Here is a 17,650-nt window from a genome sequence, read left to right as displayed (position 1 = left end):
CAAGGCTACCAAGTACTGCGCACTGTGCGCAGCTAATTCATTTAACGTTTTTTTTTTTTCTAACGTCATTTTTAGTCGATTTTCAGTCGAAAATTTCAGGACTTCAGTCGACGAAGATTTTCTTTGGTTGAGTACAGCCCTAGAAAGTACCTCATCTAGCACAGTAAATGGAGGATGAGAAGAGAAAGGAGGTGAAACAAAGTCTTAAAGAATCAGCTAAGGGCACCTTACTATTTTCTACACATCGCACATTAAGAAAAAAAGATGGAGGACAGAAACAGGAGACTGCGGATTACAAGGTGAAAAAGGGGTCAGCGGCTGGATCTGAGCATGACTCTGCTCGTCACAAGGCTCTGGAGAAACACATTAAATCAATTTTCCTACACACACAGCACCCATGTTTACCCTGGTGACAACGGTGCTGATGAGAGCATTAAGATAAAAAACCCTGCAATGACGAAAAAAACGTTGCTCAGAAACCCAGGTCTTGATTCATATTTCTGCAGTAAAACGGACTCTTTAATGAAATGCAAAAAAAAAGGGCACTCTGCCTTTCCATGGCGGACTGAGAATTAAGCTCGCAGTGGATTTATCATCTCTCTTTAGACCATAATCTATACAGAGCCTCTGGCAAAGTCTTAACCCCATATTTTCTAAGGAAATGGGATAACAAAAGCAACAACAAATGGCAAAAATGTGTTACTACTGACTGTAATTGATTTCTCTTCTAACAGGTTTAAAGCTGACCACCCAGTTGTTTCGCTTTGAGAATTTAACCCCAATTAACTTCTCAAAGGGCTAGAATTGATATTCCATGTCACTTCAAATAAATAAAAAGCCTATCAGGAAATGTGAACGACAAAGGCAGAAAGCATAGAGAAAAATAGGCTTGAAATTCAATAAGTGAAATATCATCATAAATTACTGTCATGTCACTTAGTGACAAAAAATACCTCTAAACATTTCTGCATCTCTGAAATACAATAACTAATCCAGTAAATTCCTATGTAATTATTGTCACATTTGATTGGTAAGTGAATGGGTCCTCACAGACGGTGCAGAGAAGAACACTATTTCTAGTTTTCTGTCAATGTGGCTGACAAATTAACTTATTTTATACAAGATAGAGTTGCTGTTTGTGAAGTCAGAGCAAAGTTGTTTCATCAATCAGCATAGAAGGAAAAATGCATATGTACCATTAACTGAATCAAACATCATGAAAACCTCTTGTTTCCTATATTTCTTTTAAAAACTGCACTATTTTCAATAAGAACCTGTTTTAAAGCAGCAGTCCATACCTTTTTTTGAGTTCAAAATGTACAAAATTTATATAAGGTAGTACATCATGAATCCATTTTTGTCTTATCCTGAGTCACAACTGTACACCTATATTAAGTGTTTATATTCAGGCTATTTTAGACTGGTAAGGTAGTACCACAGCGGAGTAGCCCAGTACCTGCATGACTCGTCATAGATATAAACAGAGAAGTAACTCCGGCTACAATGTTTCTCCGCAAGATGCATGCAGTTCTGTTTATTTAAAAGTTACGGACTAGCTTTAAATTCCCAATTTGATTTCCATACCCTTTAAACATTTTATTTCCACGATTTTTCCTGATTTTTGATACTGGATAAGAACGAAAAGGATAATATCTTCATAAATATTTCTCAAAGTGCAATTCCTTGCTGATATATGAAATATTTAAAAAATGAATGCGAAATAACCATGACTTCTCCAGGCCTGGAAATCAATTTTAAAATTCTTTTCAAATAACTTTGACAAGGAGTTCCATTATGGCAGCATGGGACAGAAAACTAGGACAAACTTTTTTCGAGGAATGTAGTTAATTACAAAGAACTGGCTGTGAGCTTTTAGCGACCTGACCTTATGTCCCAACAGAGCAAAAAGGATTAGATCAGGGTGAAAACATGAGAGGTTCTTATCTCAGAGAAGAAACTTTTATGAGGTTAACGCACCTCATGTGATAGGCTGTGGTCTATCACAGCCAGGTATTTAAGCAAGTATAGACTTAAAAAACATCCAGTGTCTCTGTGCTAAATCAAATACTTGTTCACAGTACAGAAAGCATACATCAGAGATTTACAATGATGAGAACACAGTACTCCCATTTTTCACTCTCTCATCTGATTGAAACAATGGAGTCAATATGGCAATCGCCATCTCTTAAAAAAAAAAGTCATAGATATTAACATTACAATAATAAACTCTCTCCAACCAAACAAGACCAAGTTAGGTAAATAAAACTAAATAAATAAATATTAATTTGTTTAATCATTTAATTTAGAAAAATAAGTTAAATTATTTCTAAACTAAAATTATTTTGCTGCGATATTCAAATTGGCATTTACAATTGTGAAATTTCTCTGTTACTGGTCTCATCCACAACGTTGGTATTGTGACAACCGCACTCCCACATACATGCCAGAAAAAAAAATTGAAATAGGCAGCAGACAAGGTCAGACTTATTATGCAGCTTATCTAGTATAATCTCTTAATTATTAGGCTCAGTAAATGGAGTCCTGCTAATCTCCATTCTTTATCTCCAGCGCTGAATGTGAGTAATGCTTAAGCACACACCTTGTGAAGATGGGAAGGGCATTACAATGTGTGATTAATGAGCAAAGAAAAAAGTAACAGTGTAACTAAATGACTGCATCCCTGTGTCTTTTGTTTTAGAACATGCACCACGCAGGACTGACTGATTACCAACTAATCAGATGAACAGACAATTAAGGTGATGCTCTACAAGACACTTTAGAGGGATTCCTAAATAGGCTCATATTTATGTCTCAACTATTTAATTTTCTGCTTTTGGCACCAAAAAAAATTGTTTTTATATGCCCATTTTGCACCCGCGCGGGAGATCAGCAGAAGAGAAAAGAAAAAACTGCCGTTGCAATGGCGTTCAAGTGCGTGAATAGTGGTTAGCGCTCCACTTAATAAAGCAGCATCGAACGGCAATTACACTGAATCGTTCTTCTTCAGAGCGTTGACTTGTCAATGTTGGAACAAGCCCAACAGAAGTTGCTCGCTATAGAAAAGCACCTCATCAGCGGACCGAATCACAAGCTGCGATTGTAAACGCGCAAACAACTCCGCTGCTTTGCGTGTTCCGTTGAGAAGACGAACAAGAAGCTGAGCTCGTGACGTGAGGCGCTGTCAAAAGCAGTTTATATATATATATATATATATATATATATATATATATATATATATATATTTATTTATTTATTTATTGTTCATCCAAAGCATCACTGAAATGTTTAAATATTTTTGTTTAGTTAAATTAAAAGTTAAGTTCTGTATTATTATTCTCTTACTGTTATATGAAATAATGACATTACAAAGTGAAACTATTGCAGGTGTTTTTACATCTGTGCAGTTTTGCATATACTACGTCGTTAAAAAGTTAATAACGTTATTATTATTAAAACTTCCTTGTGTCATTTAAATGTATGTAGCCTATACAAATCAGTTAATTTGAACCGTTATTATTATAGTAATGTACCAACTGGGGCTCCCAGTATAGTTTACAGCATTAGTTAAAAAATGTGTCATGTACTGTAACTGATATATACTTATCGAATGGAAATCAGAATTGAATTAAGCTAGTGAATCGAAATCGAATCGTAAAATGTGTATACCCAGGCACCCAGCCCTGATACATTAAGGCTTGATCTAGCTCAGCACTGTTTTGAATATTGTGACAAAATAAGGTATTATAAGAGAGGAAATGTTGTGAATTACAAAATGAATAGTTTATCCAAAAATAAAATGTCATAACTTTGCATTATTTTGTTCCATATTCATGACTTACAATAACTGTTTGAATGATGCATTATTCTTATATCTTCTTACCTATACAGTTACATAAATGGTGAATGTCTCTCTGCCTGTTGTCTCATTTTGTGTGCAAAAATATTTATTTTGTATTGTAAAAAATAATTGTATAATAAATGTAATTGTAGTGCTGCCACTAACGACTAATTTTCTAACGACTAATCTTTCGACTAATTTTTCGATTAGTCGACTAATCTAAACGACTAATTTAAAAAAATTAAATTAGAAATTAAAAAATTAAAAAAAGTCCATTTTATTTTGAACTCAACTGAAGGTCCAAAATATAAAATATCATCTGTTGAAAAACATTATGTATTAACAATCTAAGCATAAGTATCTGCATTTCCATTAGGCTATACCATATTAGTCAGTCAGTCAATCAATCAATAATTTATTTATAGAGCACATTTACGACACAACCAAGGTTGACCAAAGTGCTTTACAAAGATTAAAAGACACACAGACCTAGCATTTATAAATACAAACAAAAATAGGTAATCAATAAAAATTCATTTTCAAACAAAAGGTAGCTATATAGTGTTAAAAGCCAAAGAGAATAAATAAGTCTTAAGCTGAGTTTTAAAAGTGGAGATAGATGGAGCATGCCTAATCGACAGAGGAAGGCTGTTCCACAGCCTCAGTCCAGCGGCGGCAAAGGAACGGTCACCACGTTTTTTTAATTTCACTTTAGGGACAGTTAGAAGGCCATGGTCACTGGATCTCAGGTTTCTAGATGGGGTATGTGGTACCAAGAGATCAGTTAGGTATTGCGGTGCTAGATTGTTAAGGGGGCTTTGTAGACGAATATCGTAGTCCTTTGTAGTCCTAATCTAATCCTCTATTAACAAACATGCATGTATTCATTACTTAAATTAGCTCTTTGTTCTGCCTTAAATTAATACATACATTTTTATATGTACATTTCTGAATGCATAACTGATAACATCACTCTGAATTGTAGGCTAAAGTAGATGCAATGCATGCATTTTAGGTAAAGCTGCTTTGAAACAATATGTATTGTGAAAAGCGCAATACAAATAAATTGGAATTGAATTGAAAGAGTGGACTAGCCTACTACGCTTAGCTCTGCCTTATAATGAATCGTGCTGAAAGCAGGCAGGCACGCAGCTATGCAGCTTGCGTTTACACTTGCGTGCATGCCGGGCACGTGCCGCGGTTCGCGTGAATGTGAAAGCAACACGGACTCGGGTGCGCGTTTTAGCTGATTATGTATTTAATTAAATAAAACACATGTAAGGGATGATAGTGTTGATTATTTACCTTGGAAACGAGCGAGAGCGAGTCTGCAGTGTATTCGCGCTTAGCGCGTGGAATAAGGGCAACAAATTTGGAAAAGTCTCTCCTCAAAAGAGTCCGTTTGCAAGCAGCAGAAGGCCACCTTATGCGACACACGCACCTGTGTTGTTCACTCAGCTGCGCATAATAGCACAGAATAATAAAAAATATATATATATTGACCCGCGTTCTGTTTTCTATCATGCGGCGTTCACGTTTGCGATGGCGTAAGATGCACGCAAACACACAAGGGTTCGGTAGAATTAAGTTGAGTGTGAAACCAGACCAATGCTGCGGGGGCACCGGGAACAATCGTGCTCAGACCGCAGCAAACGAGCCCAGTGTGAAAGCACCGTCACCTGCCTCCGCAATTTTTCATATCAAAGCAGTGAAGGCGGGGGAGGGGGAAGGAAGAGGATGGCAGATTAACCAGCAGGGCGCACACAGACTGGTGTGTGGAGGTGAATTACAGTGAGCCGTTTGAGACGGGAGACCAAAAATAAATATGCGGTCAATAGTAAAACGACACGTCGACTAAAAAAAAATTGGCGTCGACTAATTTGCATGGTCGATTATGTCGACTAATCGCGGCAGCACTATGTAATTGCATACAATAATTGTTTGTAGATAACTATTTTAGCCTTCTATGTGTCCTGAAGTAAATGCCCCTTTCTTTCTGTTTCAGTTCTAAGCAAAGCAGTTGGCATTTTGATGACCAGAAGGAGATTGGTCTGTTCAGCTGGCTCGAAGTTCATTAAAAAGACATTTTCAAAAGCTGAAGTTACTGCTTTGTGTTATTTATTAATTAGAATGGATATACTCAATATTTTAACTAACTGCAAAAGCTGAATAATCGATCAGCCTACTGATTAATCAGTGAAATAATCGACAATTCAACCATCGCGGGAGATTGATTGACAGGTGATCTGACCAATTATAACCAGACAGGAGAGTTAGTAGATTAACGTCAGTGAACTCGAAAAATGCAGTGCAGTTGAAACATACGTGTATCTTCTGATGTTTATTTAGGTTAATTTCGTGTTATAGCAAGTAGGAAGAGATGATTGTTCAAGTGCCGCTTGAACTGAAGCGCTACAGTGATCTGTCACGACACATTAAAGAGCCATTAAATGGCATTTATTGTCTGAATTTCTTAGGAAATTAGAGGAAAATTTAAAAGCAGATACTGTTTCATAAAAGTGACCTGCTCTGTCTAGTCTGTCGACGCGTTGTCAGTGTCCTCTTTGCTCTGGAACGTATTTTTCACGCCGTGAGAACATGTGTGGCAACAGTAACTAAAAAAGGGCGAAACTTTGCAAAGGGTCAAAAAAAAAAAAAAAGGAATACTGGGAAATTGTTACAATTTAAAATTCCACAAAAATATTGCTTTCAATATTTGGGACCCTCATTATGCTACCGTGTTAACGTGGGGCTATTTTGAGCCTTGTTAGTGGTATTAACTAGCGATTTTTATTTTTACTTACTCTATGCCCTATATACTAGCGTTATAAGCTAATCTGTGGTTCGAGCTAAAACTGGGTACATTCGATTATCATGAAACCACATCCCAGAGAACGGTCGACTCGGTACCCATTTGTTATTAACCCCTAGGTTCATTTTGCGCCGGAATTGTCCTTTAACATAAAAAAATCTTAATTATTCCAAACTTCTGACCAGTAGTGCACGTATAAAAGTTTGTTATGTTACAGTAAATGTACATAATGACCTTTAATACATTTTATAGTAAGCTTTGGTTATGTATAAATGTGTGCAACCATGTGTTTGGGGTTTCTGACAATAGAAATCTGATGATTTCAGAATGAGCCGCTTTAAAATTATTAAAAAAATATATATATAATTAAATATACATTTTAAATAAATAAAATATATAATCAAAGTTATGTAGATAAATAAATAAATAAAAAATATAATGAAGTAATTTTTTGGAAATGTATTCTAATGTAGTCTCTACACAGACGACAAAATAAATCTCTTTGAGAGTCAACTAAATGTTTGGGCAACATACTTTGTCTCCATGGCCCAAGTGCTCATTCTTGACTTCCGCCAGGGTCTTCCAGTTCGTGTTTCCACCACCACCAGGTCCTCTCAATTCAGTCATCGACTGTCCATCCAAAGCATGTCCTTCCTTATCATACCTGTTTAAAAATAAAAATAGATTTTAATGCTGTCAATCATCAGAAAAATAAATCAGTCAGACATCTGTTCGTCTCTACATACAAGGCAATACCTCGTCTGTTCAGGCAGATAAGTAGCTGATATCTTAACTAGATCTACAGAGACTGAAAGAGGCATTGACTAGCTAGGGAGATACAAGCAAACAACAGCAGCGGTGGATGCAGAGGTGCTGGGGGCTACTTGTGAAACGAATCAAGTGTAGGAATGGTTCAGGGACATGGGGTCAGGGCTGGAATGGTGAAATCAGAAACCCATTTTCACTGACGCTCCAGAGTGGCTGGGAAGGAAAAGAGAGAATAACAAAAAACAAAGCTCTCTCAGGATGAAGCCGTGTGTCTGAGGAATCGATATAGCATTATAATCTAGAGACCGTAGGACTGGGTACCAGAGGGGTAGGACGGGTGGATCGGTAAATACAAGGGTTAAGGGCTTGTTCTGGGATGCACGACTAATTGAAAATATCCACATTAAAAGACAAGCGTGTGGCCCTGGATGAATGGGCTGCGTATTTTTTCCAACTGAAAAATGGGCTTAATTGTAAAGCGCAGTCTCTCACCTATGCTTTCAGCTTCTTTGTTATATCACCACACTTGCGAAATTCCCCAAATAATTCCCTTAAATATAGCGCTAGTCGTGCGTTACAAAAAGGATCAACCTACTTATGATTAAAAATATTTTTTTTGTCCCCACCATTTCCAGCACGATTCAATGAATAGCAGATATTCAGAAAAGTCAGGCCTGTTGTCAAGTGTATTCATACAGTGAGAAAAGTGATACTATGCTGGAATAAAGACAAACTAATTGTGATTCATAAAAATAAACAATACAGCAGAATAAAACAAACGCTTTTCACATAGACAAGACCTGATGGTGTGTGGTAATTGGCTGACTGAGCTCGAATGTATGGATGACGGGCAGTGCCATCGAGGAAGGCAGAATGAACACCAGAGGAGCAAATTGGAAATGGCATGTGCTTTAGAGCAGTGGAGTGACAGGCTGGCGCTCAGTGCAGCGTGTCTGAACTGAGCAGACAACAAGAGGAAAGCAGCGAGATTGAGCACTGAACGGAGTGTCACATGTCAGAGGACATGAAATACTTGTGACTGGAATAGTAAGAGGCAAAAAAATAATAATACGCATGAATCTATCAGGGTCTGCCATTAATAAGGTCTTGGTTTAACTAGGTCCTTCACCTAAAAGAAGTAGATAATTAACGTACTGATCAAAACCAAATATACAATGCATGTCATAAAAGGGACCAGGGGCATTATGCACATAGTATTTTGGAGGGGGCAACACTCATGTGGGGGAAAAACCCAAATAAAAAAAGGGTTATTCTTTAGAATAAAACTTTACTTTAGCTTTCATTGTAATAATATCCGATTATACTTTTGAATTATCAAAGCGAGAACATACATTAGGCCTATTGATGCATTTACTGTCGCTATTCCAGAATATTAAGAATATTAGGACTATAAATCCTGCATCGATTCAGTCTTACATGTATTTTGTAGCTTATAGAAACAAACTAATTTAAAGCATAAGCACTGACACCACAAGGCAAATTATTCATGCAAAAATTCATTTTGCATGAATTATCTACTACGAAATTCGAACACTTTGGGGTACTATTAATTTTGTACTACCTGCAATATTAAGTTTAAAGTAAAGTTTCCAATGTGTATATTGGATATCAGTGAATATTTTACAAACTATACATGCTTTTTGCTAGTTATCTGTATTTAAATGTCGAAAACAAAAAAATAAACATTACATGGTTGAAAACACTGAACAGTTGTGATATATAACGAGACTTGAGCGTGTCCGCCTCTGGCTCAGCCAAAGCATGAAAGCAGATTTGAACTTAGTAATTGATAATGTGAAGCACAGCAGTGCGATTGTATGCTTCAAAGAGTTAATTATCGAATGTAAAAATAGTATTATTTGTCTTTTGGAAGCTGCATTCAAATCCATGAGGCTCAAAAATCTGAAGGGGGCGTGTGCCCCCTCGTCGGAATGGGCATGACACCTCTGCATGAGACCATTTTGTTTTTCTTCAATGGAGACAAACCTGACATTACAATCCAAAGCCATAATTTCAATTGAACATTAGTGACGTTTTAGATTTTTAAATAAGATACCAGTAAAACAAACTACTTGCGTTTCAGTTTGATTCTCACACAAAGGCTTCAGAAGAGAATATAAACACACCAGACGTATGGACTGCTTTCATGGAGCTTTGCAGTATAAATCCTCTTCTGCTGTATGGAAAAGAATAAACATTCTGCCCAAGATCTCCTTTTGTGTTTCACAGAAGAAAACAACACTGGGTTGGAACAACATGGGGGTGAGTAAACGATAACGTTTTCATTTTGGGGTTAAAAATTCCTTTGACCTGGAAACAGCACGGCAGCCAACGTTCTCTTAAAGCTTATTGTACAGTACAATAGCGTTCCCCAGGGAGAACTTTGGTCATGACAAGTGAGCCAAGCGGACACCACCCAAAATTCCTTTAAACAAAACGGAGTCACTGAGACTCATGACCCTCGCTTAATATCTCACATTGAGTTTGATGGAGATATCTAATGTAGGTACGGCAGGTCCAAGCACAGACAGACTCCTGGGTGTGCGTTAGGGCTGTAACGATACGCGATATAAAATCGAAATCGCGATACTCAGGTCCACGATCCTGTATCGCGATGTGAGAAGGCAGAATCGCGATCACACCCCTTCCAACTCCCAGAATTATCCTTCCTGTCCAGAACCAGGGCTCGAATTTCGGCACGGGAATGCGGGTGCATAATTCTAATCATTCCCGCAGGTCTCCCATTTATAATGCGGGAAATTCCCGCAATCGTAATCCACACAGATAATAAAATCAAATCATTCTTTTAACAACTATCTTCCAGACGCAATTTCACAAACAGCGTGAGTGTTCAGCGGTGCCGCGTCTTCTCTTCTCATAATGTGTTGTGCAAGGCAGGCATCAAGCGCTGCGGCGATCATACACACTCGCGTTTTGGAGTCGGGACCATAGACTGTAAGGTCGGGACATGACGGAATATTCACTTGCACAATCGGGCCAGCAGTGCATCGTGACTGAAGTCTTTTTAAGTCTTACCAGTTTAAACATTCAAGCGATTTTAAACTAATCAGTGCTCGCGCGCTCTCTGAGATTATTTTCTATGCGCACATTCATAGAAAATCCGCCTCAAAAACAGCTTGCCAGTAACTATTTTTCGCAGATTATATTGCTTTAACACGCAAAATTGTCAATTTCGGTCTTTGTGAGTAGGCTATACTCTAAATATAGTCGGTTTTGTCTTTAATAAGCATAAAACGCATGCCAGTATAATGAACACAGGATCCGTGCACTAGCTCTTAAAGTGACGGCAGCCATATGTGTCTGTCATTAATTTTGTTGTCAAAACAACAAAAGATGGCTTTAAGTTAAAGGAATCAGGATTAATAGCCTATGTATTTAATTTATTCAGGACTAAAATACTACCCAGTGTTATTTTACATTTGATTACTTTATTCAGTATCTGTATATGAATACTAGTGTTAGACCTATTCAAAAACTTTTCTCTTTAATTGTCTTTATTTGTATCTTTATTCTATTGTATTTATTTGTGCTACTTTTTTCAATTTAATTAAACAATTTAAATCAAGCTTCCTTGTGATGTGTAAATTCTTAACAACAATAGGCTATTACCCCATTGTAAAAATGCAATGAGCGCAAACATTTAGGCAAGATAAATGTAATAATTTTGTTTGGAAAAAATGCCCCCCCTTTCTCCCCCTCAAACAAAAAAAATCCCCCCCATGAGAATCATCTAAGGGGGGATTTAGTATAGTATAATAATTTGCATAGTTATTATTGTTCTTTGGTGTTTAGATTATACAGGTTTTCCTAATGTTATTTAATAAAAATACCGGTATTTTTTTTCTTCTCTCAAAATCTCTTTTTTCCACCACAAGCCCCGCCCCCTCAAGCCCCGCCCCCGTGATAGAATCACGATACGAATCGAATCGTGGGTCAAAAATCGTGATACGAATCGAATCATGGGTTTGGTGTATCGTTACAGCCCTAGTGTGCGTTGCTTTATTCCGCATGCTGGTTTGAAGGCTCTGACAGGTGGGGTGGAGGCAGGAGAGGTTTCACTGACTCTGAGAAGACTGTCGAAAATGAGCCAGTCAGAGTAATTGGCAACCTATGAGTAAGAGTGCATCAGTGAACGAGAAAGAATGATAATGAACAGGGTGAGAGTGACGGGAGGCATGACCGATGGTGGAGTGTGAAGTCCACTCAGCAGGAGCAGCAGATTGAGAGTGTTTCTAATCTCTGACGCCATCTATTGGACAAAATAATGTTTGCATCATAATGCTGAGATATCCATTACCTAGCAGCATTAAGGGTTAGTTTATATGCTTATGGAAGCTTTGACCAAATGTGTAAACTGACTGCTAGACTAAAACCAACCGAGGCAAGCAGTAATGACCAACATGGGTTTTCCCCAATTACCGATATAAGAACTGGGTCCAGGTGCAATGTGCATATTAAGACAGACACCATTTGACCAATGAAGTTCCAAGCATTTTTCTGTCATTACCGATGACAAAGAGCAATTGTTTGCCAATTAAATATTTTAGAGCTGAGCATAAAAAGAAATATATATATTTACTATAGAAATGACTATGACTTTCCCAGGCTCGGAAACCGCAAATTTAAAATGTCTTGATATATCGGGGAGTGACCAAAAGAGAATTACACAAAACTGACATTTATTTACTCAAAACCATATTTACACATGTGTGTAAACAAAACCATGTGTCTCAACAGACATTTGATCATTAATGGATTTTTAACATTAAATAAAAATCACAGAAGTAGGCAGGAACATGCATTAAACTACATATTCCTTAAATTCCTGCACTATAACTTTCGAAGAAATGAAACGCATTGTCTTGAGTGTCAAATTACACAATGGCAGAAATTCTGACAGTAAAGCAGCACAGCGACGGCACTACACTGAGCTCCGGAGCGTGAGAACGAAGGATCCTCAATCAATGTGATTAATTGGATTGACTTTAAAATGGCAGGCAACATCTGAGTGCCCCAACATGTTCAACTCCACGAGGACCAGACTTCAAGGGTAAATCCCACTGGGCCTACAGCTGAACAGATCAAAGATGGACACGTCATTTAGAGTGAAATGTGTTACTAACACTTTCATTTTGACTTAAATTATGTAATGCATTTCCAAGTAAAACAGGAGACGCAACTGAATAAAACTCAAGAGGAAAAGGAAAAAAAGAACAAAAAAAACCCCAGGATGTGTGACAGATGGTTGGATGGGAGGGGCTAAAAAACAATCGTACTTGGTGATGCTCAGTCACAGGAAATAAAAAAATTCAAAGCAAAGTATTAGACAAACTTTCCTTTGGACTACCGTGCACAATAAGACTGGGAATGTGTATAAAGCAAACATAATTTGGATCATATAAGCTGAACAATTACAGAAGCATTAACAGTAAATACTGTAAAAGACATATTTAGGCAAAGTAATAGTTTGATTATCCAGCAAGTGACCTTAACAGATGAATATTATTTATGGACTTAAAAACAACAACAGTATTTATTTTCTTAGCACATTATTTTAACCACTTATAGCAGTCAAATGGACCGCTACAACAGCTGCAAATTAAAGTTACAACTTCGAGAGGTCTCAGAAGTAGAGAACTGGCACAGTGTGTCAAGTGGCTGAATGAGTCCTTGTACTGCAGACCTCAACACCTCCAGGTTCAAAACACCACTTACTGCAGCTCTGCTAATTGAAGGACATCTATTGATTCCACGGTGGCCCGCTGGACCTTCAGAAATATGGCCAAGAGGCCGTGCACTGCGCAATGGCCCATGATTTGAAAGCTCATTATCACTGGCTTTCCAAGTGAAAAGAGGACAGATGTGAGCCTAGAGACTAAGCGGTTGAACTTACCTACAACTGGATCAGCAAAATTTAAGTTCTGAAACGCTGACAAAGAGCATTTTTAGTCCTTGAAACAATGCAAGGAAATACGCAGTCCAAGTCCTACGCACTGCCATGCAGAGGAACCAGATGCTTTGAGCTGACACTCCAAAACTGTAAGGAAAGCTGATCTACCTCACCCTGTGTTCAGTCACATTCCACTACACTCATTATGTAAATGAAGCCTTCAGATCCCCCCAAAAATAATTACCCTCTCAAAATAGTAGACTAGAGGCTGGCGAAACAGGTTTTAATCGCTTGTCAAAATGTCCAAGAAAGTGGTAGAAAATAAAGTGAATTTCAGTTCTGCAGCCCCTCTTATGCACCACTTTCATCTTATTTCCCTTCAAGGCTGGGGGTCTGTGTTACTGGTAGGTAAATAAATGGAGCACATGGAGAGAAATTGATTGAAACCTGCAGGGAGAATGAAGAGAGACACTCGTGGACTGCTTCGGCCAGGTGGGCTGTTAGGTGGCAAGTATGGATCGTAAACACAGGTGAGAAGTAATTAGTCGGTTTGGCCCTATAAAAAAAAACAGGGTTCGAGGCGGAGTAATACTTCATAGGTAGCATACCAGGGCTCCAGACTGCGACCAAATGGTCACATTTTGCGACCTTTTCTCCTGCCCGTGGGACTAAATTTAGTTAGAGGTCGCACTGGTGCCGCCACTACACTGCCCAACTAATAAGAGCTGCCATTTCTGTTGCATATGAGAAACACGAAACAGCAAACGAAATGAAAGCAGAACGAAACCGTGCTACTCCTTTGAGCTGTGCAGACCGTTTATCAGCTTGGACCAATAACAGACAGTGCAGCGCAAGCTCAGAACAGGTTTACTAATGGTGGGCCAATCTCCAACACGTGACAATACTACATAGTGCTGGGTAATCTATTAAAGTCACACTATGCAAGAATTGTACCTTAAAGGAGCACTTCACCCATTTCAACATTAATCTTTATTGAAAGTGGGTCATATATGTAGTCGAAATGTAAAAGAATTTTTGAATTTGGTGCCCTCTTGACTGAGAAAAGACAGAAAATAACTTTAGGGCGCATTTGCATGTAAGACAACAACTCCCACAATGCACCACATAGCACAGCTCCACAAGCCACTCTCACTAATCCATAACAGCGCAAACATCAGAGAAATCACTCTTTCGTCTACAAGGCTAACGTTAGCTGCCACCAGAGTTAGAAATTCATTTCACACAAAATTTCTAGTTAGTTGGCTGTGGCGAGCAGGACGAGGGCGAGGGACGTGAGAGGACGGCGCGAGGCCGGTGGCGTGAGTGATAATGAACGACACCTGTGAACGACGCCGGTCTCGCATCTCTCACGGAGGAGCGGAAGCATAAAAGGAGGAGCGACGACAGGGCAGATCGAGAGAGGAACAGGCCTGATTTTATGTTGTGTTTTGTTTCTGTTGTGTCCGCGAGGGGCTGCCGGCTTATATTTTTGTTTTGTATTTGTTTATTTTACTATTAAAATGTTTAAATGTTCGCCGGTTCCCGCCTCCTCCTTCCCACAACAACGAACCCCGTTACATTGGCAAACTCATTAGTGAATTAGGGTACTCCTCGTTTGTATTTCTTTCTATATGGTGAATTATTGCACGATACCTGGATGTTCAGTCAGAACATATGCGGTGCGACACTAGGATGGTTCACATCACAACACAAACGTCCGTGTCCTCGTCTGATTCAGAGATTTCGTCCAGGAAATTGCCATCGTTGAAATTCTCTGCAGCAGACTGACTCTATCTGTGTCCGTAGCGCACAGCGAGAGCACAGGCACCATCAGTCTGCCCAGCTCGAGCCACTCCGGGCTCCTCGTCCGCGACAGGCAGCCGCCTCCTGTTCCTCCATCAGCCTCAGCTGCTCTTCACTATATTGCGGCTCGTAAAGATAGCCACGAACATCGGATTCGAGCAGCAGAATTTCAAAATCCTCTTCTTCCATATCATGTTTAGTTTCTTCCGTCATTGTCGTAACTTCCTATCTCCACAGAGCTTGTTAGCTTAGATTCCAAACAAGATGGCTGATATTGATTTCAGTATCTGCAAGTGAAGTCCCACCCACTGATCTGTAATAGGTCTGTAGCGTGAGTGGGTCCCACACCCTGAATAAATGATGAGCTAGTGTTTGTAGTATCTACACTTTTCAATGAAATGTGACTTCCTGCATATTATGACGTAAAATGACGATTTTTACGTCATAATAAGCAGGAAGTAAAACACTAAAATCCTTATTTCTCCCATCTCAGGGAAAAATAAAGGAAAAATCCACGATCATTATAATATATGACTGGGTTTCTAACAATACAAAGCTTAATGCAAATGGGTGAAGTGTCCCTTTAATATAATAGCTTCAAAGTCATTTCGGTGGTAAACAAACTCATAGTAGGGCAAATCATCCTGGTAGTAAAGCTTGGGGGGACGCCACTGGAAAAAGCAGCAATGCAAGTTTGAGAGGAGCGCCCCCGACAAACCTTGCGAGAATCACGACATGCTTTACGGCAACGACGTCACACACATCAACAACAACATATGAAGCACGAAGACACTTGCGCGCATTTCAGACGTGATACTCGACGATGGAAAAAGCAAAGAAAACGCGGTCGGAAGAGACTAGGAAAAGGAAAAGAGAATCTGACCGCGTGAGGAACCGGACAAGAGTCCCACTCGGTCAGGCTTTTCACTTGTTGGTGCGAGCTAAAAAGCAGCACTGGATGCAACAGTGATGCTGACCTGGCGATCTTGTTGATGGACTAGTAAGTAAATCTTTCTAAGTTTGTGTGCATTTTATTTTGTGATTTCACCGGAATGAATAGAGAGTCTCCGCAACGTCGATAGATTGAAGAGCAGGTCCGAGTGAAGACTACGCGCGCGCCGCCACAAGGGACACTATGTATCCATGACACTGATAGCAGCGGACACGAGCGCTCAGGTTGAGTACAGAAACACATCTCTTATTTAAAGGCACACTATGCAAGATTTGTACCTTAATATAACAGCTTCGAAGGGGTGTCAGGCCGTGAGTGCAGAGACGCTCTGCGTGAGTGGTATTTACGACAGTAACGTTAAATACAAGTACTCCTCAGCGACTCTAGGGGTCGCTGTTTGACAAAAACGGAATTCCTGCATAGTGTGCCTTTAAGAGGCATTTAAATTCAGCGTAGATACAGAATTCTCTGTTACAGATATTAGATCAAACAGCGCTGACGTGGAAACCAGGAGAAACATCATGCCATGAACGAACAAGTTATAGAAGGCTTTTCAATCCACAAATCACTAGGAATGGGTATCATTAAGGTGGTATTACTGCTCTTACCGATACTGCTTATCGATCCAGTACTTTAACGGTATTCTTATCGTTTTTTGGGGGTTTTTTTTTTATACAGATAAAAACAAAAGGCTAATTAAGAACATAATTAACATTCCTTTATAATATGAAATGTAAAATATCTAGAGCAAAAGAAACAGCATTGTTTGAACAAAACAAATCCAAAACATCTATTTGTAAATGGACCAGTGCAGGCATTTTTGTGTTTTATATGCATAAGATACAATAAAAACATGAACAAAGAAACAAAGTACAAACAAATGGTCAAATATATATACAATAAAACAAAGATACAAATGAAATGCAGTGCTTTAATTTCAGAAAAGGTCTACTAACATTTAGGGGTGGGAATCTCTAGGTACCTCACGATTCGATTACGATTCAGAGGGCTGCGATTCGATGCTAAAGCGATTATCTGAATCTTTTTGTGTGTGACTATAACTACTTTGCTTCAAAAGTACAAAGTAATGACCCATAAAGAATTAACGTACAATATATTTTATTAACATTGCAAAGAATCAACAGGAAAATAAATGTGTGCCTGAACTAGCAGCATACTTGTAATAAATTAATAATATAACAACGACCGGTTCAGCCGAGTGTTTTTCCTCCTCTGGGTGGAAACGTGTCATGTGGCTTCTCATATTTGTCGTGTTTCCGAAATATTTTAGTTTTATTCTACAAAGCTTATAAATAGTGTGGCTCTTGTCCAGCTCCTTTCCCCCTTCAACTTCATAGAAGCCAAAATATTTCCACACGTCAGCTTTTAACGCGGACGGTGTTTGGATTTCGCGCTCAGCCATCGCGTCTCAGTTATGTGCACGCCACAGACGGTCCGGGCACTGCACTTCTGCGCTTCAGAGTTCCGTCTTTTGCGTTCCACACTGCATAATTTTCACTGTATAAATGGATATATTAATGCTTA

The 17,650-nt window shown here is 38.8% G+C and overlaps 1 protein-coding gene across 1 annotated transcript in view; it reads right to left on the bottom strand.

Annotated features, from left to right (window-relative positions):
- The window catches only part of rpa1 (replication protein A1), a 55,060-nt gene that overhangs the window by 9,357 nt on the left and 28,053 nt on the right, over positions 1-17,650 (bottom strand). Inside the window, exon 13 of the mRNA XM_056271075.1 lies at positions 7,185-7,314. Within this exon, the coding sequence (XP_056127050.1) occupies positions 7,185-7,314 (130 nt within the window). The remainder of the gene's footprint in view (positions 1-7,184; positions 7,315-17,650) is intronic.

Source organism: Rhinichthys klamathensis, unplaced genomic scaffold, assembly GCF_029890125.1.
Source record: "Rhinichthys klamathensis goyatoka isolate OS25496 unplaced genomic scaffold, OSU_Roscu_1.1 h1tg000311l_1, whole genome shotgun sequence".
Classification (NCBI taxonomy): Eukaryota; Metazoa; Chordata; class Actinopteri; order Cypriniformes; family Leuciscidae; genus Rhinichthys; species Rhinichthys klamathensis.
This window is presented reverse-complemented; position numbering and strand designations above follow the sequence as displayed.